This window comes from Neofelis nebulosa, chromosome 2 (assembly GCF_028018385.1).
Source record: "Neofelis nebulosa isolate mNeoNeb1 chromosome 2, mNeoNeb1.pri, whole genome shotgun sequence".
In the NCBI taxonomy this organism is placed as follows: Eukaryota; Metazoa; Chordata; class Mammalia; order Carnivora; family Felidae; genus Neofelis; species Neofelis nebulosa.
This window is the reverse complement of record NC_080783.1, coordinates 73804435-73826081: the sequence shown is the minus strand read 5'-3', so window position 1 is coordinate 73826081 and position 21647 is coordinate 73804435. Positions and strand designations below refer to the sequence as shown.

The window sequence follows — 21647 nt, the reverse complement described above, 5'->3', positions numbered from 1 at the left end:
CTTTACTACTAGGACTTCTTCATGTATATGTATTTTTAAGCATTAGTAAAACCTCAACTAAAAGAAGACAACTAGAATTATTTCTATTTACACACACACACATTCATTCTGCCTTTTTTTAGGGGAGGAAGTAAATGAAAATAAAACAAGGCATTGCTAGTTCAATGACTTAAAATGTCAGTAGACTGGTGGGCAGGATTTTTAAAATGGCATGTTGCCACTGGGAAACTCCTCATTTTCTCTGAGGCAGAGCATGAAGCCTGAGAGATCAGAGAATTCAGCAGGTGGAAACAGGTGTAAGTAGGGGCTCCCGGATGGCCCAGTGGGTTAAGTGGCCAACTTCGGCTCAGGTCACGATCTCACTGTTGGTGAGTTCCAACCCCACACCGGGCTCTGTGCTGACAGCGAGGAGACTTCTTGGGAATTCTCTCTCTGCCCTTCCCCCACTTTCTCTCTTTCTTTCTTTCCAAAAACCAGGTATAAGTAATTGTGGGGGAGGAGGTAAGCAGTGGCATGGAGTAAGTCATATTAATGGCTATAAACCACCGTGTCACTGAAATTATGCACACATTGTTTTAAAAAATAAAACCTTATTTTACCCATGTCACCATGAATAATAGGAAATTCCTGATAGAACTAATTTGTTAACAGAGCAATCAACAAAATTGTGGGAAACGAGATTCTAGTCCCAGGTCTGCCTCCGCATCTCCCTTTGACTTTAAATAAAAGTAGAACGGGGCGCCTGGGTGGCTCAGTCGGTTAAGCGGCCGACTTCGGCTCAGGTCATGATCTCGCAGTCTCTGAGTTCGAGCCCCGCGTCGGGCTCTGTGCTGACAGCTCAGAGCCTGGAGCCTGTTTCAGATTCTGTGTCTCCCTCTCTCTGACCCTCCCCCGTTCATGCTCTGTCTCTCTCTGTCTCAAAAATAAATAAACCTTAAAAAAAAAAAATTAAATAAAAGTAGAACATTAATTTGCACCATTGATTACCTGCATTGCAAGGATATGATCATTATTACATCTGAAATGTTTTAAGACCTTAAAAAAGGACCAGCCATAATATATTATGCCTTTCTCTGGTACAAATACTCAGGAATCAGTTTAAAAGTTTATGCAATCGGGGCGCCTGGGTGGCGTAGTCGGTTAAGCGTCCGACTTCAGCCAGGTCACGATCTCGCGGTCCGTGAGTTCGAGCCCCGCATCAGGCTCTGGGCTGATGGCTCAGAGCCTGGAGCCTGTTTCCGATTCTGTGTCTCCCTCTCTCTCTGCCCCTCCCCCGTTCATGCTCTGTCTCTCTCTGTCCCAAAAATAAATAAAAACCGTTGGGAAAAAAAAAAAATTTAAAAAAATAAAAAAAATAAAAAAAATAAAACGTTGAAAAAAAAAATTAAAAAAAAAAAAAGTTTATGCAATCAATTATAACATACAAATAAAATATGCTACATAAAATTCACCCTGAATGAATTAGCAGGGTTTTATTGTTTTGCTTTTGCAGGGAGCTAGAAGGATGCTGAGATTAATGAAATAGAGTCCAGCTTAGTATTGAGTACATGTAGTGGGCCAAGCTCTTTGCCCAAGGGCTAGATAAAGGACTGTAGGTGTTCATGGAAAGGTAATATTTCAGGTGGATGGAACAACATGAGAAAAAGCTTTGAGTGGTGTGCATAGAAAACCATAAATAGTTCAGTTTAGGTGCCTGAAGGAGAGTGACAGGAAACCAAGAAAAGGTATTTGGGGAGGCACACACACTACCTTGGGTCTTAAAAAACAGCTGAGCTGACTTCATAAGTTCTATTGTGGATGGGGTGGGAAGGGCATGGTGCACAATGGTTAGCAGCACTACGCAGAGTCAGGCTGATGTGATTTCAAATCCTGGCTTTGAATTACCTTAGGCAAGTCATCCCTGTATGGAGTGAGGGTAACCCTGACTTCCTTGCTGGTTGATTGGGGGAGTTAACCAAGTAGTGCATTTACAGCACTTAGCAGAGACTCTGCAGCCCAGAGAGCCGCCAGTATAGGATAGAAATTATTGACTAGAATTGTGCCTTTGACAGACATGGCTGGAAGAAACGTGAAAGCAGAGGCAAGGTCCCTGACCACCCCGGTGGGGAAAGACTGAGGGAGGGGTACTGCAGTAGTCCAAAGTTAATGTGAGCCTGAATTAGGGGAAATGGCAGGAATGGTGAGGAAGGGAATGGATTCAGTCCATGTTAGAGAGCTAGAGCAACCGATTTCGGAAAGCATTTACCATGAGAGGTGTGGGGAGTAAGAGAAAGGAGGGAAATGGTGAAAACACTTGCGGTTTGAGCCTGGGTGAGAAGGGAAGGGTGACTTCATTAGCATGCTAGTCCTTGAACTTCTGCATGCACAAGAATCTCCTGGAGGACTTGTTCAAGCACAGGTGGCTGGACTCCACCCCTTCTGATTCAAAGAAGTTTCCAGGTAGTGTTGACGCTAATGCTGCTGATTCAGGGCAAACACTTTGAAAACCATGGCAGTGGAGAAATAGTAAACACAGGAGAAAGGGGGAGGTGTAGCAGGGTGGAGGATGTGTCTGCTGGTACAGCCACTTAGCCAAACATTGGATCTGTTTAGAGATAATTTGTATATCACAGGTGTGGATGGACCTGTGTTCTGGTCAGATTGCCAGGTGAGAGACTGAAGAAGAATCACTGGCAAGGAGTTACCATTAAGGGGACAGTTTTTTAAAATCAATCAGTGGTACTATAAAAATGCTTGGACTTTTACCTGTTTACCTTGATGTTGTCATCTGCATCTGGTTCTAGGCAAAACGCTTTCCTCGTACGTTGTATTGAATACCTTTCTCCCTTTATTTTTACTTCTAATAAAGGAGCTTTGGTGACAGAGTTACAGATAAGAGCCTGAGCTTTAGAATAAAAATTTAGAGCATCTGGTAAACTTCCCCTGCTTTCTCTCTGCTTCATTAAAACTGAAAGCTAAGAGATCAAAGCTAGAAGCTGATATAATCCTGTGTGGTTTGATAGGAGGATAAAACAATAAGATCTTAACATTGCTCATCCTTGGAATGTTAGCTAGTATAACAAAAAATCAGGCTGGTAATTGTATCTTGTATTTTCCTTTTATCTCAAACAATATCTAAATGCAAGAAGCTGTGGCTATATAGTGTAGGGCGGCTAGCCCTGCAGAGGTGCCCTAATCATTCATACCCTTCTTATCTTCAGAGCGGGAGGAGGTCAACAGTTTCCATTTGAAGGTTAACCCTTTGTGGTGCCCTGCCTTTTGTAAATATTCTTTCTGGACAAAAGTAATTAAAATGTTGTTTTCCTGTATATGTTGCTAATGTAGAATACAGGTTAAATACCCCTTTCTTAAACCATCCCTAAATACAATAAATGAGCTTTATTTTTCAGTATTGCCTAAGTTGTGTTTTGCAAGACAATATTGTTTCTTGAGATGTTAATAGTTGTTCCTTGAAAAAGTGTGCTTAGTCTCAGTAAATCAAAGTTGCTAGGTTTTACAAAGGTAAGCTGATTTCCTATCAGTAGACATCTTAGATCTTTTAAAATCTAAGTGTTGCCGTGAATCCCCAAGAATTGGAATCTTCTGGGCAGCATTTCCCAAATCTAGTTGACCTGGAACCTCTTCCTTTCAGGGCATATTTCGTGGGACACTGATGTTCTCAGAACACAGTTTGAGAAAGTCAGTGTTAGTTGTTTAAATCTTTTTAATTTTGAATTTCCTTTTGACAAAGGGAACTAGCCAGTACAGAAGAGATGGCCATGATATGCCTGGCACTTCTACAATTAATTATGGATGGTTTAGGGATTGCCAAGGAGACCTAATAATGATTTGTAAGGTTGGGGTTTTTTTTAATGTTTATTGATTTATTTTGAGAGAGAGAGCACGCACGTGTGCACATGCACAAATCCAGGAGGGGCAGAGAAAGAAAGAGAGTCCCAAGCAGCCTCCACCCTGTCAGTGCAGAGCCTAACTTGGGGCTCCATCTCACGAACCGTGATATCATGACCTGAGCAGAAACCAAGAGTTGACGCTCAATTGACTGAGCCACCCAGGCACCCCTGTCAGTTATTTAACCATGATAGGAAGTCAGGACATTTAATCTCCTTTACATTACTGACTGGTTATTTTGAGGCTGAGAAGTTAAAGAACCATTTGACAATATGGCTGCTTTGGTTTAGTACCAGCCTAGATTAAAGAATGGCATTTAGGATGTTTTTGAGGATTTCTTATTTGCTCTTAAGTAATCACTTTTAAAATGGATCCCTAGGCCTGGCTGAAGACCCCCAAAGATATGATCATGACCATAATTTGTTCATATTTTGAACATGAGGGAAAAAAAATGCTATAGTATGTATATCCTGAGAGCAGGACATATCCAGCACAAATTTCTGTACTTTAAAATTTTAACATATTATTATTTGGTGATAATTGGTCTCTTAGTGATATAAAACTCTTTCAGCACACTGAGACAGAAATATACATTTTGGGGGAAGGTTTTTAAGCAAAAATGATTGAAATAAAAATGCTTTCTTGCTTAACCACTGATTGCATCACATAATAACCATTTATCAGGTTTTTTTTTCCTTCAGCATAACCAGTACTCAGTACTTTCCTGCTGAGATTTATAGGCATGGAAAGACATGTTGACTCCTGCTGTGTTCCACGTGCTCTGCTGATGTGAAATGATTTTTAGTACACAGATGAACATCTTTAAAAATTACTATGTACTTGAGTTTATATTAGAATTGTAAAAAGCATTAGAAACCAGGATTTTAATTATTTTAATGTCTGAGATACTGTGTTTTAAAAAACAAGTCAACTTAGGGGCGCCTGGGTGGCTCAGTCGGTTGAGCGTCTGACTTCAGCTCAGGTCATGATCTCGCGGTCTGTGAGTTCGAGCCCCGCGTCGGGCTCTGTGCTGACAGCTCAGAGCCTGGAGCCTGCTTCAGATTCTGTGTCTCCCTCTCTCTCTGCCCCTCCCCCGCTCATTCTCTCTCTCTCTCTCTCTCTCTCTCTCTCTCTCTCTCTCTCTGTCAAAAATAAATAAAACATTAAAAAAAATTTAAAATAAAAATAAAAAACAAGTCAACTTAAAGAAAAATATTTACCAAAAAGGTAGTATAGGTCAAAGGGAAGGAGACAAAGATTAAGGAGTCCTGAGACCAAGTAGGTGCTTTCCAATGAGAAAGATTTGAACATTAAACTGAGAGGAAACTCTTCAGAGTCAGGAAAAAAGCAAATCCCGGAGGAGGCCAGAGGGCGTGGAGAGGCTAGGGATAGTCAGGAAGGGGCCACTCCCTCCACTCAGCCTGGAAGAGATTGAAGATTAGTTGAGTGTGGGGACAGGAATTTGAGGGCATCATGGCTAATGGCCTGCTGTGATGCCCACTGCTCTTTCTTGTCATTATCACGGCAGTAATAACTACTGTAGGTACCCCTGAAGCAGTAAATCAGAAGAACTAGAAGTAAATATAGATAGTAGTGATGGAAGTGGGCAACTCTAGTTGGATTGCATGAGCCTGAAAGCACAATGAGCTTTTGTACATATTTGGAGGAATCATGGTTTTTATCAATTAAGGGGGGGAAAAAACGTACTAATATCAGGAATGTAAGAGGGAATGTAATTACTGATCCTACCAGCATGAGGACCACGAGGAATATTACAAACAAATTTATGCTAGTAAGTAGAGGTAGTGAGGAGCCAAGACTTTTGGGTACTTCAGGTATGGACTGTGAAGAATGTATAGTGTTTGCCAGAGAGAGAGGTCAGCAAAAGCACTATTTTCAGGAAAGAACTACATTTCACATACAGTCTGTAGAGTCTTCTTAGTAACCCAGAGACAGAGAATATTCTGAGTAAATAAGAGTTTTATAAGGAGAGAATTTGCAAACTGGAGTAAGGCTTCCATAGGGCACAGTTAGAAAGGGTCAGGAGATCTGTCACCACGGGCCATCAGTGAGGATTTTAAAAAGGCCACAGGAAAATAAAGTATGCCCTATTTTCAGTGCCAACACCAGAATCCTTGAAGCTAAGGTGGAGCTCTTCCTGCTTATTAAAGGAGATGAGAGTAGAAGGCTTCCTGGGGCTTCTGGAAACCAGAGGAAGTAGACAATAGCCTCGTGACTACATGTGCAGGATCTGTAGTGTTTCCCTTTGAAAGGAACACCGAATCACCAATTTAGGACCGAAGTGCCTGGGAGTTTAGGTAAAGAAAGGTAAACCTAAATAAGAAGGGAGAAAGATTTCACTCTCAGTGAGCAGCAGGAACAGGTGGGTGTGATAAAGAACCAAGTAGAAGTTTCAGCAATGGAAAATATTGTCATTAAAATAGATGAGATAAACCCTTAACAGGGCACATAGAGAAATAGCGAATTGAAAGTAATACTAAGAAATTTCCCCTGAATATAACTGAGAGAAATTAAGAGAAAATATGAAAAATCTGTTAAGACTCTTCATTCCTGGCTTACCCTAACCAGTCTTTTCCCTGAAGGAAACTAAGATAAGCTGAGTAAAATATTCACATTGTTTTTTGTAAAAGCAGGACTAAGCTGGAAGGGAAGTAAAGAATCCACAGAAACCAAAACTAAAATGAAAGTGGGAATCTTAAGCTAAGTAAGTAGTAAGTAAAACTGGCTTTCACCTTGAAGGTACTTGCCAAACCTAGATGATCTTCAGCATGTCACTTGACAGCTACAAGCTACTTGTCAAATGAGGGATCCTTAAGGTGGGGAGTCAAATGGGAAGTCCCTTGCCCAGAGCCAAAACTTGACCAAACTACCTTAGTAGGCGGGTAATAAGACACCTGTCCCACACAAGAGGACGAGCGTGGGTATTGGAAGTAGGGAAAATTCTCCCCCCTGAGAATTCATGATGCCTATGGTTTTCCAAATCTGAATGGCCAATAAACATATGCAAAGATGTTGGTTAATGGGGGGAAATACAAATTAAAACACATGCAAAGTAGCTGCCCATATTTATCAGATTATCAAAAAGGGAGGGGGGGGATTTAAGCCCCCAAATGCAAACTGATGCCCGGGAGAGAGAATGTGTAGAAACTCATACACTGCTGACTGGAATATAAATTGGTCGCGTGATTATTAAACACCAAATTCAGGTGAGTGGTTTTTTCTGAAGAGGGAGGAAAGGAGGGAGAGAAATAGGATCCATGAGAAAGAAACCAGGATTTCAATGTATCTGTAATATTTTATTTATCAAAAAACCTGAAGGAAATGTAGTAAAACATTAAGATTTGCTACAGCTGGGTCGGGTTCTCCAGATTTCACTGTTATTATTTATACTTTTTCTGTACAAAGTGTCTCACAGAATTTAAAAATTAAGAGTGAGAGAAAATTTCTATCTTTATATAAAAGGAGGCCAAAAAACAACACTGTCTCAGGTCGGGTTCTCACGGAGATGGAGTTTGGGGCGCAGAGTATCTATTACAGATCAACACTTGGGGGCAGAGGGGAAGTTCAAATACTCAGCAGGCTGGCCCAGCCCCTGGGGAGCCCTGAAGCAAATCTGGGCTCCACCTTTATACTCCCACCTCAATCAGTGGTTGGCTGCAACCACCCAGAGGGGCGTGCCCTTGGGCAAGGACGTTCTCTGCCACTGAGGCACCCCTGAAGTGGCTGACAGCCGCGCAACAAGTCCTTCCTCAGGCTTCCTGCCCAGCTCTGTCCACCATATAAAGCATGAAAATGAAGTTTTTCTTCTATTCCTTGGCTCACTCTCAGAGAATATTTATTGGTGTATTTACCTGAGAGAGAGGAGGTAAACATAAAGAAAAGGTTTCAAACACATGTAGACTCCATTTTATAGCAGATTAGTAGCCTTGACTTTCTGGGTTTGTTTATGGTCTTGTTTGCCAGAATTTAAGAGGAAATTGTCATATGCTAAATCATTGGCAAATGCTTTTAACATTGCTTTCCTTGTCTTCTCAAAGGAGAACAAATATAGGGTCCCCTTATAATTCAGATGCCCAGTTTTGGATACTGATTTAAGTGTTACCCTCCACAATGTCAGTTTAGAGGATAAAATACAAAATTTTTAATTTGTAGGTGGTATCTCTGTGTAATCATATTAATGAGTGTTATTTTAGAAATGATCAAATGTATTTTTATATGACTGTAATAATAACTTCCTCATCAGGCAGTCTAAGAAGTTGGTAGAGACAGAACTGTCAAATATTTATAGCCTGCTCACCCATCTTGGTGGCAGTCCCTTATGGGTGTTCGATTTATATTCTGTAGGGGTAATATGAATACTTTTGCAACAAGGCATATATTTTTGCTTGTAAATATTCACAGGTATTAGGTAACCTCTACAAATTTCATGTTTTATAGCTTCCTGATAATCTGTTTTCAGGGCTTTAATGACATCCTCCTAATGAGAAGTGTGAGCAAATACTGGGCAGAATGGTTTTGATAAAGGCAGCTGGTGATGTTCAATATTATAGGTCCATGGCCACTAGGGATATAATGTGGACATTACTCAGTCTGTATGAAGGTTGAAGGAATTACCCAACTTTTAAATGAAGAATGTAGCTACTTCATGGGTACATAGGTTTAGCTAGCAACTCGACTACTGTAAATGGTTTCTGTAGGTGCTTCAGTCAAGATTTCTAGTTGCAAAAAACAGACTGACATGGCTGATTATGCAGAAAAAGGCATTTAAATTAAGCGTGTATTTGTGAATTCCCATATTTGTTGCAAGGGCTGGAGAACAAGCCTTGAGATTTAACTTCCAGAAACAGTGTCTCGATCTGTACCACAAATTGGTTTAAAAAAAAAAAACCACTGACATTGCCACTTGGCATAAACATAGCAGTTTTGGGGGAGGTCATTTCTGTATTGGGAGCTTGACCTTGACACCCGTCGCAGAGGTTGCAGCAAGAAAGTGAAAGAGAGAGAAAATAAGCTTTGTGTTTTCTGATGTCAAAATCTTAGTTTCAGGGGCGCTTGGGTGGCTCGGTTGAGTGTCCACTCTTGATTTTGGCTCAGGTCATGATCTCATGGTTCGTGAGATCAAGCCCTGCATCAGGCTCCATGCTGACAGCATAGAGCCTGCTTGGGATTCTTCTCCTCTCCCTCTCCTTCTCCCTCTCCCTCTCTCTCTCTCTGTCAAAAATAAATAAAAAATTTTAAAAAATAAGTAAAAGTCTTAGTTTCAGCATCTGAGTCACAGTGTAACATCTTCTTGGCAGAGCCAAAGTCACCCTCTCTGCTTCTGAGGGAAGGAATGATGGGACAGTAACTTCCAACTTTCTGCCTTGAAGTGGGAAATATCCCAACCATTTCCTTGAAAGAATGCTCAAAAGGTCATAGGCAACCTCAAACATGATAAAAATCCACTGAATTGGAATTTTCTTGTATGAATGAAGTTTTTTTTTTTATGTTGTAATGTGAAACATACTTCATTTCTACCCTGGTAACTTTTGGCCATCCCAAAATGAAGAAAACACTACAGCCCTCCATCCCTAGTAGCCACTGAACTCAGAACACAAAGTTAATGTGATGGCTCTGGGAATATTTTTTGGATTCACAGATGGTCCTTTCTGGCCCAGCTTGATACAAGCAACCAATCTTCTGGGATAAGAAGTATAATAAACAACTGAGTAAAATAGTTGAAAGGATGCAAGTGTGTCACAAGAAATGTGCTGTTATTTAAGGGCAAAGAAAAACCAAGTGTGAGATTAAGTATAATACTATTTGTCCTTAAAATCAGTTATCTTAGCTTGATACTGAATGTTGTTATTATCTATCAGGTCTTTTGTTGCTAAGCTGACAGAGGTCTAGGAAATGTTGAGCAGAGATAGGTATCTTCCCACTTTGATCATGTTCTATAGCATTATTGAGCCAACTATTATTATTCATTCAGGCCCTGCCTTATATACCCACACCAACTAGGCTCATTAGAAAAGTATTCTCCATATCACAAAGCAGTAAAGAGTTCAGGGACTGTATTTTAAAAAATTGCAGTAAGAGTAGTTTGTAGAATTTACAAAGCCAGGGCTGTCAAGTAATAGCATGATTGCCTGAATCCACGGGGCGCTAACATTTTTCAGTTAAATTGTTTTAAATTTTTGCATGGCAAACAGATATGTACATATTTTCATAAATAATATTTAAGGTGGCTTTATTTCTGATTAGTTTCTAGGCTTAGGCTTCATATACCTGGTATTTTGAACTAGCAGTCATTGCCCAATTAAACTATTTTGAGTTCAGCATTTGCTTTGAGTAGACTTATAAGGAGATATGGCACAGGGGAGCTTGAGGTGTTATTGGAGATGTTATTTGTGGCTTAAAGCCTTTGGAGTATACTTGATTTGATCTATAGATGTTTTATAGCATGGCATGCTTCCTGTTTATTAAAATCTTGTCAAGGTAACAGTGAGATAAGCACAAATGAAATTAAAGCATCTTCTATGATAGAACTTCCTTGCCTTCATAATGCAGCATGGAATGAATAATATAATATCTGTAGACAGTCTTTCCAAACTTCTAAATACAGTTTTAAATTCCGTATTATGGTTCAGGCTTCATTTTTTTTCTGCCCTTCACACAGTGACACATGAATTCGTTTGTAACAATAGAAAATTTTTCTTGCTTATATTGCAGATAAATATAGCAAGATTTTTTTCTGTGGGATTGGAATGATTTTTTTCCCTAACAATTAAAAGGCTCTGTATCAAACATGAAAAAGTGATTCTCATATGGGAATTTACATTTTTTCAATATAGAATGAAGGATATAAAAATTGCTCTTGAGGCTGAAGAGCTTACGTTGGTAGGTGGGCACCTGATGTAGATACATCAAGTATGGACTCTGCAGACCTTACATTTAATATAGTACTGTAACAGAAATACTGTTTGCAAACCTCAATTAGAAGAACACACAAACCAGGGGTGTCTGGGTGGCTATGGTCGGTAAGTGTCCGACTCTGGATATCCGCTCAGGTCATGATCTCATGGTTCGTGATTTCAAGTTCTGAGTCGGGCTCTGTGCTAACAGCACTGAGCCTGCTTGGGGTTGTGTCTCTCTTCCCCTCCCCCATTGCTGTCTCTCAAAATAAACCTTTAAAACTGTTAACAACAACAAGAACAAAAAAGCAGATAAATATCCACATGTTTCCCATTCCTAACAAAGGCTAACATTCTAGTGCCTTTAAATTTGAAACAGGTACAGGGGCGCCTGGGTGGCGCAGTCGGTTAAGCGTCCGACTTCAGCCAGGTCACGATCTCGCGGTCCGTGAGTTCGAGCCCCGTGTCGGGCTCTGGGCTGATGGCTCGGAGCCTGGAGCCTGTTTCCGATTCTGTGTCTCCCTCTCTCTCTGCCCCTCCCCCGTTCATGCCCTGTCTCTCTCTGTCCCAAAAATAAATAAAAAACGTTGGAAAAAAAAAAAATTTAAATTTGAAACAGGTACAAATCAGTATGTTATCTAGGCCCACAATTCCATCCAAAACTCTTAATTTCACAAAGCCACACTGTATACAGTGCTCTGTTATGGATATGTTCCTATGTTTCCTGTGACACACATTAATTCACATATCTGTCTTGGCACCTTATATACCTTTTATTATTTCCTTGAATCACAGGAGCTTCAGTTTCAACGACTCACCCGAGAACTGGAAGTGGAAAGGCAGATCGTTGCCAGTCAGCTAGAAAGATGTAGGCTTGGAGCAGAATCCCCGAGTATCGCCAGCACCAGGTACAGGGCTGATGGCTCTATCTTTTTACATGCCTTCAAGTTACATGCCTTATTAAGTTGTCCTGGATGCAGCAAATGATTCTGTTAGTGTTGTCACTGTTAACTTGCCTTTCTGAATTTGACACCAAAAATGTCAATTTATTCTAATTTGAGAAGCCTCTTGCAATATTGATTATCCTTCAGTCCTGTGCTTGAAGTGTTTTATGTGGCATTGGTAAGTTTCTGTAGCAAAAGCTAGTATGCTGCCTTTAGAAATTTGAGTTCTCATATGTAGATACAGTTAATGCATGTTTGCACAGTTAATTACTAATTACTTGGTAAAGCTAATTGGCTTTGAAAGCCTGGCATTGATTTTTTTCAAATAAGAAATATTTCTAAAGGATAACATTTAAGTAGCTTTTAAAAATGTCTCCAGTTGACCTTGAGGTTTTCTACAACTCTGTAAAACTGCTATAAAAAATAATTACCGTATGAAATAATTTAGTGTATTCACATAATAAATTCAAAACCAGTTTATTGCTGGAAAAAAAGCATGTTTAATCAGAATTACTGTTTTCTGTTTAAATAGCCTCTTAAGCTATGTAAAAACATCATTACTATAAAATTATTGCTACAAGAATGAAGTGGTGAAATCACTACTTATCCTATTTGTGGATTTCCGTCTTGTTAATTACATATTCTAGTACAGCCTACCATAAAATAACTTCTATTACTTACATTTTTAAGCTTGCTTTGTTTACTCTTGCATAGGAATGTACCCACAGTAACTTGTCTCTTAAGTTATTTCTAACATCATCATTGTTCTACTTTTCAGTATCTTCTATTACTCATGGCCAAGAAATCCTTCTTGGTGAAAGAGTACTGCCTGTTGTTTCTCCTTTCAGGCTAATTGTTGCTATGGATTTAAAAAACATTAAGCTGATAAATTGTGTGCTTGTGAATTTTTTCATCGCTGACCCTTAACGTTTGTGTATATTGGTATGTTTAGTAAGACATAAAGCATACAAATAAGATTAATAAAAATTTTAAAATACAAATATAAAATTATGTGTTCATATTTTAGTTATCCAGACAGTTATTTTTATAGGAAGGGAAATTATAAGCAAGGTATAAAAATGTAAATCAAATATTTCTAACTCTGGCTTTGTGGTACTCAATGAAATAATTTATCAAAGAAGTTAAAATTGTGAAAAATTAATTTTGACTCTATTCAGTATTTTTAAAAAGCCATCTGTATCTTTAGCACCAAAATGAGCAATTCACAACCTCAGTAATACAGTATTGTATGTTTCCAAAATGTACAGGCCAACAGATTTTATTTTATTTTTTTTTTCAGTATATGAAGTTTATTGTCAAATTGGTTTCTTTTTTTTTTTTTTTAAATATATGAAATTTGCTGTCAAATTGGTTTCCATACAACACCCAGTGCTCATCCCAAAAGGTGCCCTCCTCAATACCCATCACCCACCCTGCCCTCCCTCCCACCCCCCATCAACCCTCAGTTTGTTCTCAGTTTTTAAGAGTCTCTTATGCTTTGGCTCTCTCCCACTCTAACCTCTTTTTTTTTTTTTTTTTTTTTTTCCTTCCCCTCCCCCATGGGTTTCTGTTACATTTCTCAGGATCCACATAAGAGTGAAACCATATGGTATCTGTCTTTCTCTGTATGGCTTATTTCACTTAGCATCACCCTCTCCAGTTCCATCCACGTTGCTACAAAAGGCCATATTTCATTTTTTCTCATTGCCACGTAGTATTCCATTGTGTATATAAACCACAATTTCTTTATCCATTCATCAGTTGATGGACATTTAGGCTCTTTCCATAATTTGGCTATTGTTGAGAGTGCTGCTATAAACATTGGGGTACAAGTGCCCCTATGCATCAGTACTCCTGTATCCCTTGGATAAATTCCTAGCAGTGCTATTGCTGGGTCATAGGGTAGGTCTATTTTTAATTTTCTGAGGAACCTCCACACTGCTTTCCAGAGCGGCTGCACCAATTTGCATTCCACCAACAGTGCAAGAGGGTTCCCGTTTCTCCACATCCTCTCCAGCATCTATAGTCTCCTGATTTGTTCATTTTGGCCACTCTGACTGGCGTGAGGTGATATCTGAGTGTGGTTTTGATTTGTATTTCCCTGATAAGGAGCGACGTTGAACATCTTTTCATGTGCCTGTTGGCCATCCAGATGTCTTCTTTAGAGAAGTGTCTATTCATGTTTTCTGCCCATTTCTTCACTGGGTTATTTGTTTTTCAGGTGTGGAGTTTGATGAGCTCTTTATAGATTTTGGATACTAGCCCTTTGTCCGATATGTCATTTGCAAATATCTTTTCCCATTCCGTTGGTTGCCTTTTAGTTTTCAGGCCAACAGATTTTAAAATACATAATTTGATACTAACAAAATTTAATTCAACATTTAATGAATTCATTTAGGGCTTTTATTCTGGCAATGTAGCTAATTAAACTAACATAGAATTTCTCTTGATAAACCCCTAGAAATACTTGATACATCAATAAGCAAGTCAATACCTAGAGGAAATGGCAAAATAGAAAGGAAAATCCCCAGGTCCTAGAAATAAACTGAAAGCCAGAGCCAGAAGCAGTTGAGCTGTCTGTACAGGAGACCTAGGGACAGTCAAACCCCACCCCACTTCCATGTAAAAGCACTAGAGTCTTGGATTTAATACCCATGCAGGGACCCAAGAACGAGGCCTGGTATAATTTGAAGGTGGTACATGTGACCTTAAGATAGCTGCATTAAGCAACCTATGACCATTTCCCATCGCAGACTCCAAGCTTTTACCACATGTGGGTTTGGAGTCCAAGTGTAATTCTTCGCATTGTTCAGGAATCCCCAGCCGAGAAATTGACATCACTAAAGATGAGCTCACAGCCAGATATTCTAAAACTTGAGTCAAAAAAAACCTCAACAGTGAGTGAGAATCAACTGGCGGAAGAGTACAATTTACAACTTCAAGAATATGCTATCATTGGAGAGAGTTTGATAGTGTGCATAGGACAACAGGTATAAGGATGTGCATTTAGAGCATTGTTTGCAAAAGTGAAATATGAGAAAGAATATAATTATCCATCAGGATGGAAATGGAAAATAAACTGTGGATGAGTAAATGCCAGAACAGTTAAAATAAAATAATTGGTTTACATGTATCAACATGGACATCTTTGTAAAACAGACTCCTGAGTGAAAACCACAAATTGCAAAAGAATAGATGTAAGAGTATATCATTATGAACATTTAAAAAAATATATGCAACAGTACTATGAAATATTTAAACAGTATTTGGTATTGTTTATGTATGTATGCATGTGTAGTAGAAGTATAAAAAGTATTTTGGAATGACACCAATTTAAGATAGTGGTATTTCTCAGAAAGAAGGGAGGAAGAAGCTATCAGAAATTAGGCTTTAGCCAAATCTGTAACATGTTATTTAAAATTGCCATCTATAGGGGCGCCTGGATGGCTCAGTCGGTTAAGCATCTGCCTTCGGCTCAGGTCATGATCTTGCAGTTCATGAGTTCAAACCCTGCATCGGGCTCTGTGCTGACAGCTCAGAGCCCGGAGCCTGCTTCAGCTTCTCTGTCTCCCTCTCTCTCTGCCCCTCCCCTGCTCTCACTATGTCTCTCTCTCCTTCAAAAATAAATGAACATTAAAAAAATAAAATAAATTGCCATCTACAGCAAAATGACATAATATTAACATACATTAAATAAGGGGGTGGATATGTTCATGGCTATTAGATCGTTTTCTGCACTTCAATTTTTAAAGTATTAAATAATTTTAAGATTATATAGTTGAATTAGCCTATTCCTAATTAGTTAGCTAATCTGTTAGTAAAAATACATTTTATAATATTTACTCTCTGTGATTTTGGTGCTTTGTGTCTAGATCTCAGTGCCTAGTGTGGTGTGTGGCATGTCACTGGGTTCGGTCGGTGACTTTGGGGTAAGTGAATGGATCCTGCAGAAAGGGAAGCTGGTTTGACCAGAGGAAGGGGGAAAACGTGCACAGAGGTATATAGGATTCCACACTGTGGTTATACTAGAGCACCAAGAGGCTCCTGTGTCTAGGATGTGTCCTAAAAAGACCTGATGGCTTATGAAGTTGGGAGGGTAAAGCTGGCATTTGATCGTGGCGAACAAGGAAAGAGGGTGATGAGAATCTTAACCTTCATTAGGTCTATAAAGGAGACCTGTGGAAAGTTGTTTTTGGAGGTAAGTGTCCTGGCAATGTAGGGCCTACATAGTTCAGAATGAAGAGAGACCAGACAACAGGACAGGAATCTGTTATGGAATTTTAGGGTTATGAGTAAGCCTGGTTTTGGCACTCAGTGAGATTGCTAAGAATCATAAGTGATCCATTTTGATTGCCCTACTCCAATCTCACGCTGGATTTTCATGTATTCCTGATGCCTCCCGTGTAATGCTAACCCTTCCCTACAACCTTTCCCAACTTTCTCCAGGAAAGTCACCTCTCTTCATCTGAACTCTTAACTGTGCCTTTGTTAGCTTTCCTGTGAGGTGGTAAGTACCACCCTGTCCCCACAACCCTGGCACAGTACCTGGTGCTCAGCGGGCAGGCACTCAGACAAATGCTCATTGAATGAATAATGAAACTTAATGAAGCCCAATGTGTTTTAAGCTCATCAAGTTAAGGATGCTTTATCATGAGGTCATCTAGTTGGCATCTTTGGGTTTCTCTCTGCCCTTTTTCAGCGTGCTTTTCAGTGGACCTTGAGAAGCCTGTTGACATAATTACTTTGCTCTGTGACCACCAGGTTTACACACAAGCAAGGAGCCCATTAGAAAACAATGTTAGTGAGGAGAGCATAGGTTTTGGTCACTTGAGAGATCCCCCTGTGTCTTCCAGTCCCCACCAGCTGTTCATCTCAGAGCAAGATTCTAAAGAAACACAGAAATTAGCTCTCAGACCCAAACCCTCTTTCCTGTCAGCCATTTCTGATTTGCTCAAAGGAAATTAAAAGTGGGACCACTGCTTATGGTCACAAAGTAGATTCAGGACATTCTTACATGAATCAAGTCAAGTAAGCAACATGGGGGATTTGACAACCATCTGTCTTTCATATCATTTTATTTAGATCCTGTGTCAGAGTTGGTAAGGTGACCGTAAGGTTTTCTTAAGTTTCCTGGTCCGAAGATGACATCTTAATAGCTCAGAGGGAAACGAAAAGCATATTTTTATTTACTTTTTCTGTTCGAAGCATTTGCCATTATTGGCCTCACCCTGTGAAATAAGATGGAGGCAGTGGCATGAGGTCGTATTTAATAAATGGTTGTTCTGTTGTGCCAAATAGTACACTATGGAGTCCTCTCCCAGAGGAATGGCCCTCCAAACGAGCAGTTTGGTTTCCTTACACTTGCAGTACCAAAGATAACTTTTTAACCCATGCCGTGAGATATTCTCATTTCATAGGTGGAGAAACTGAGCCTGTGCTTGTTTTTATTTAGGAAGTGTCCTAAAAAAGTGAACAATTGCCATTGGCAGTTTACCTGTAATATGCCTTTTTGAGAACTTAAAAACAAAACTCATTAAAAATCATTTTAAAATCTTAATGATTAAAGTAATTGCTTAGTTTTTCTATTAAGGCCCCTTTGGAAATCTAGTTCTAAACAAGGTTAATAAAAACCCCATTTCTGATAGGATTTCTCATTTGCTTTATTTACTACAAAAAAGCCCTAATAACCCAAGCAGTAGCAACATAGAATGATTCTTCATCTGGAATTGATGGTGCTTATATCCTAAGATGATATGTGAAACCAAAAATAATCATTGTGACTTTGAAAAGCCTACAGTGACTTATGAGATTAGTTAATAGAGAAGTTACGGCCTCACTGCTTTGTGCCCAAGTACACTACAGTTACTTGTGCGTTTACCATTACCTGTGTATTTAGTATTTCACCTCACTGAGGGCAGGCTGTGGAAATACTTCATAAGGAAGTTAGAACTTTTTTTCATATATACTGAGTATAGTATAGTTCTTTATATATTTAATATTCACTTCATTTAAAGTGGGCTATGGAATCAGATAATAAAGAAGGTCTCACTTTTTTTTCATTTGTTTTGAGTATACCGTAGTTATCTATGTATTTAATATTTTCCCTCATTCCAAAAGCATTTGAAACATCTTTTAAAAATACAAAAACCAGGGGCGACTGGGTGGCTCAGTCGGTTGAGCGGCCAACTTCGGCTCAGGTCATGATCTCGCGGTCCGTGAGTTCGAGCCCCGCGTCGGGCTCTGTGCTGACAGCTCAGAGCCTGGAGACTGTTTCAGATTCTGTGTCTCCCTCTCTCTGACCCTCCCCTGTTCATATTCTGTCTCTCCCTGTCTCAAAAATAAATAAAACGTTAAGAAAAAAAAATTAAAAAAAAAAATACAAAAACCAAAGATGGAGAGAGGAAATTAGAGCAAATGCAAGATAATGATTAGAAAAACAAGATGAAATCAAGGTTAAAATAGTATAAGAAATGTATGTTGTTAACATTCCACACATTCACTAAAAGTAGGGAACCACTTTGGCTCTGAGTGACCTAGTACCCATCCTAAAGAGAGAAACACTAATGAATTGTATGATTCAAGTGTCTCTAGTATAAAAATAAACCAGGTTGCTTAGGAAAATCTGCCATTCCTGAGGCCGGGACTTGAGTGGTTTCTCCTGTGAGTCAACATTGAGGGGCCACTATATGATGTGGCAAATAGCGTCCTCGGTAGTCTCTCTCTGAATTACAAAATCAGAGCGGCTAGGTCTCTTTCTTCCATTGTTAAATGGGAGTATAAATGGATAGAATAGCACCTTACCTGGAAGTAATTCTCTAGGGGGCCAATTCTGACACTAGTTAGACTCAAAGCTGAATTTAGCATGTATAGATGGAAGGGTTAATTCCAGGTCCTCCAAGCAGGCAGCATGCCACGAAGACTTTCTGTCTGCCACGCCTTTTACAGTCATGGGTGACAATGGGTGCTGAGATGTGAGATATCCTATGTTAAAGGTCACTGTGCAGGTACATGGTGTGAGTGCCTTAAAAAGGGGCATGACCCTCATGGGATGCTGAAGTGTGTACGGCTCATTGTAGGAGAATCTCAGCACAGGTACCTCATGGAAAATTGCCCTTTAAACCTCTTGCCTCCCATGGACTAAGCAATAACCTTCAAATCCAAATTTTGATGAGCATGGAATTTTATTATATTTCCCCTTACATCCCCATCATCAATGGGGTTTCATTCTAACTCTAGTCTAGGTTAGATTTCACTGAATAGAGTGACAGTAGAAGGGCCCAGTGGCCCTCAGTGAGAGGCCCAGCTCCTCACCCTCAGATTTCCCCTGCCCACCTATACTCCCGATGGATAGAAAGGGCAGGGGTGGCCAAAGTATTATTCTCACTCTGCTTTTGGGTTTGGGTTTTGGTTTTGGTTTGGTTTTTACTGACTGTGGAGCTAAATATGCTCATTTTAGACAATTTGTAAAATTCAGGAAATTAATAAAAAGAAAAATCCATAATTTTGCCATTCAGATAACCATTTTATTTTCTTTTTTAAAGTTTATTTATTTATTTTGAGAGAGACAGAGACTGTGCAGATGGGGGAGAAGCAGAGAGAGAGGGAGAGAGAGAATCCCTCTGCTCAGGCAGTGCAAAGCCCTACTCGGGGCTCAAACTCACAAAACCGCGAGATCATGACCTGAGCTGAAACCAAGAGTCTGAGACAACCAACTGAGCCAACCAGGCGCCCCACCACTTTGTTTTTAAGTCACGTTTATTGAAGTATAATCTACTTACAGTAAAATTCACCGTTTGTAACATGCAGCTTTATGATTTTTTAGCGTTTTGGCTTGTAGTTTTGTAACCATCACCATATAGAACATCTCCACTAACGCCAAAAAGAAACAACCACTTTTAAATGTTTGCTACATTTCATTCTTTTGAAAATTTTTTTTTTATCTTTTTAATTTAAGGTTGAGGTAATTCCCCTAACTTTTGGTTTTGTCTTGTTTCTAAAGTCACACTTTGACATGCCAGGCCTCATTTTTAATGGCCCTCTCTGCCTGATAGCTTGAGGCTGAACCAGTGACCTAGAGATGCTAATTCAGCAGTGGTTAGAGATCATTACAGCCTAACAGGGGCAAGGGGCACGGTGTGGGTGGAAGACTTGGTCAGGGCAAATACTACAAGGCAGATTCAGCTTTCAAGTGTACAGACACATTTCATGTTTCACATTTCATGCAAGCAGAGGAATTACACAAGTGGTTCAACTTGTGTAACAAAACTGTGCAAGGAGAAGAAAATGTAATTGGAATTGAAAAGTCGATAAATGAAAATATCATTTTTGACTTCAACAGGCTATTTCTGAGATTTTGTTGTACAGAATTTCAAAACTATACCTGAGTGCAGACTTGGGATCTTCCCATTCATTCCCCAAAACAAAGTTACTTCTAGACAAGTTGTAGATAGTGAAAGAGAAAGGTTGTTTCTTTAGGACACATAAATTGGTTCCATGTATTTTATCTTGTACATCATAGTTTGTCCATTTATCAAGACGAAACACTTTTCCTTTGCATTGAAGTCAAAAAGAGATTCTTAAAAAATGGACCTTTAATCGTAAGAAACATTAATAGCAACTTTTGGAATCAAAGTACAGTTTTTCAGTTTTCATTTTGATTTTTATACATTGTCTTAAACTTTGATGACCCTATTTGGAAGCGTTTGGTTCTTTCACATTATCCTTTAACTGGCTACTGCTGGTGTCAGGAAGTTATTCTAGACTTGGAAAAATCCTGTCCATACCAACTGAATGGAGGTGGGGGGGGGGGGGGGAATGGGTAGCGATATTGAAATTAAATAACTTCACACTCTTCCCAAGATTATCTCTCCCTTTCAGTTAGTTTAAAGCCCTGCTAAAATAGAATTCTTTATGGTTTCAAAAAGGTCATACAGTCTTGACAAATAGTCTTCTTATCGCCACTTAAGAAAAGAACTGTGTTATTTTTTAATGAAAAGATTTGATTCCCCACAGCCATTCAGATTTTTTTCCCCACACTTTATAGGGTCATCTGTGAGTGCCCATCAGGCTTCCATTGATACTATTAAAAATTCTAAAAATGTTTTAGGCTGACAGTAGCAAAAAGGGCCTTTTCATGGTTCATGTCTTTTCTTCAGCGAATATTTTCAAGTCATTGTGAGCTAAACCTCCTCAAATGATACATTCTTTAAAAAATGAAGGGTCTTTGAAAAGATTGAATGTTTGTGCCTTGACAGTTTATTACATGTTAAATGTACCTCTTCAAGAAGATGCCTGATAAAGTTCTGTCCCTTTGACCTTCAGAGCTCTCACCAGTCAAAACCTGAGTTTTTTAAACAATAGTTTTATTGAGATATATTTTTAGAGCCTAAAATTCATATTTTCAAGGGTACAATTTTCACAGCTGTTCACCCGTTACCACTGTTCCATTTTAGAACATTTTCATCACCCCAAAAATAAGCCCTCTACCCATTAGCACCCCGTTCCCATTCTCCCTTCCCCACAGCCCCTGGGAACTACTCCTTCGTTTTCTGTGTCTGTGGATTTGCCCACTGGACATTTCCTATATACAGTATCATGCAATATACGGCCTTTTGTGACTTGGCTTCTTTCACCAAGCATGCTGTTTTCAAGGTTCATCCATGTTGTAAGCATGTATAGTACTCAACCCCTTTTTATTTCCAAATAATGTTCCATTGTATAGATAGATATACCCCATTTTGTTTATTCATTCACCAGTTAATAGACATCTGGGTTGTTTCTACTTTTTGACTATTGTAAATAATGCTACTATTGTCTTGGGTGTTAAGAGGGGAAGATCCCAAGGGTATTGCTGTAGGCATTCTTAGTTTGGGGGGTCAGGGAGTGGCAGAAGTTTTCCTTA

General features: G+C 39.3%; 1 protein-coding gene across 15 annotated transcripts in view; it reads left to right on the top strand.

Moving 5' to 3' along the window:
- The window catches only part of PKP4 (plakophilin 4), a 244100-nt gene that overhangs the window by 126836 nt on the left and 95617 nt on the right, over positions 1-21647 (top strand). For 14 of the 15 annotated variants that reach the window (XM_058715192.1, XM_058715191.1, XM_058715194.1 and 11 more), the window contains one exon: positions 11598-11710. The exons of the other annotated variant lie outside the window; for it this stretch is intronic. In XM_058715192.1, the coding sequence (XP_058571175.1) occupies positions 11598-11710 (113 nt within the window). The remainder of the gene's footprint in view (positions 1-11597; positions 11711-21647) is intronic. 15 annotated transcript variants of the gene reach the window in all.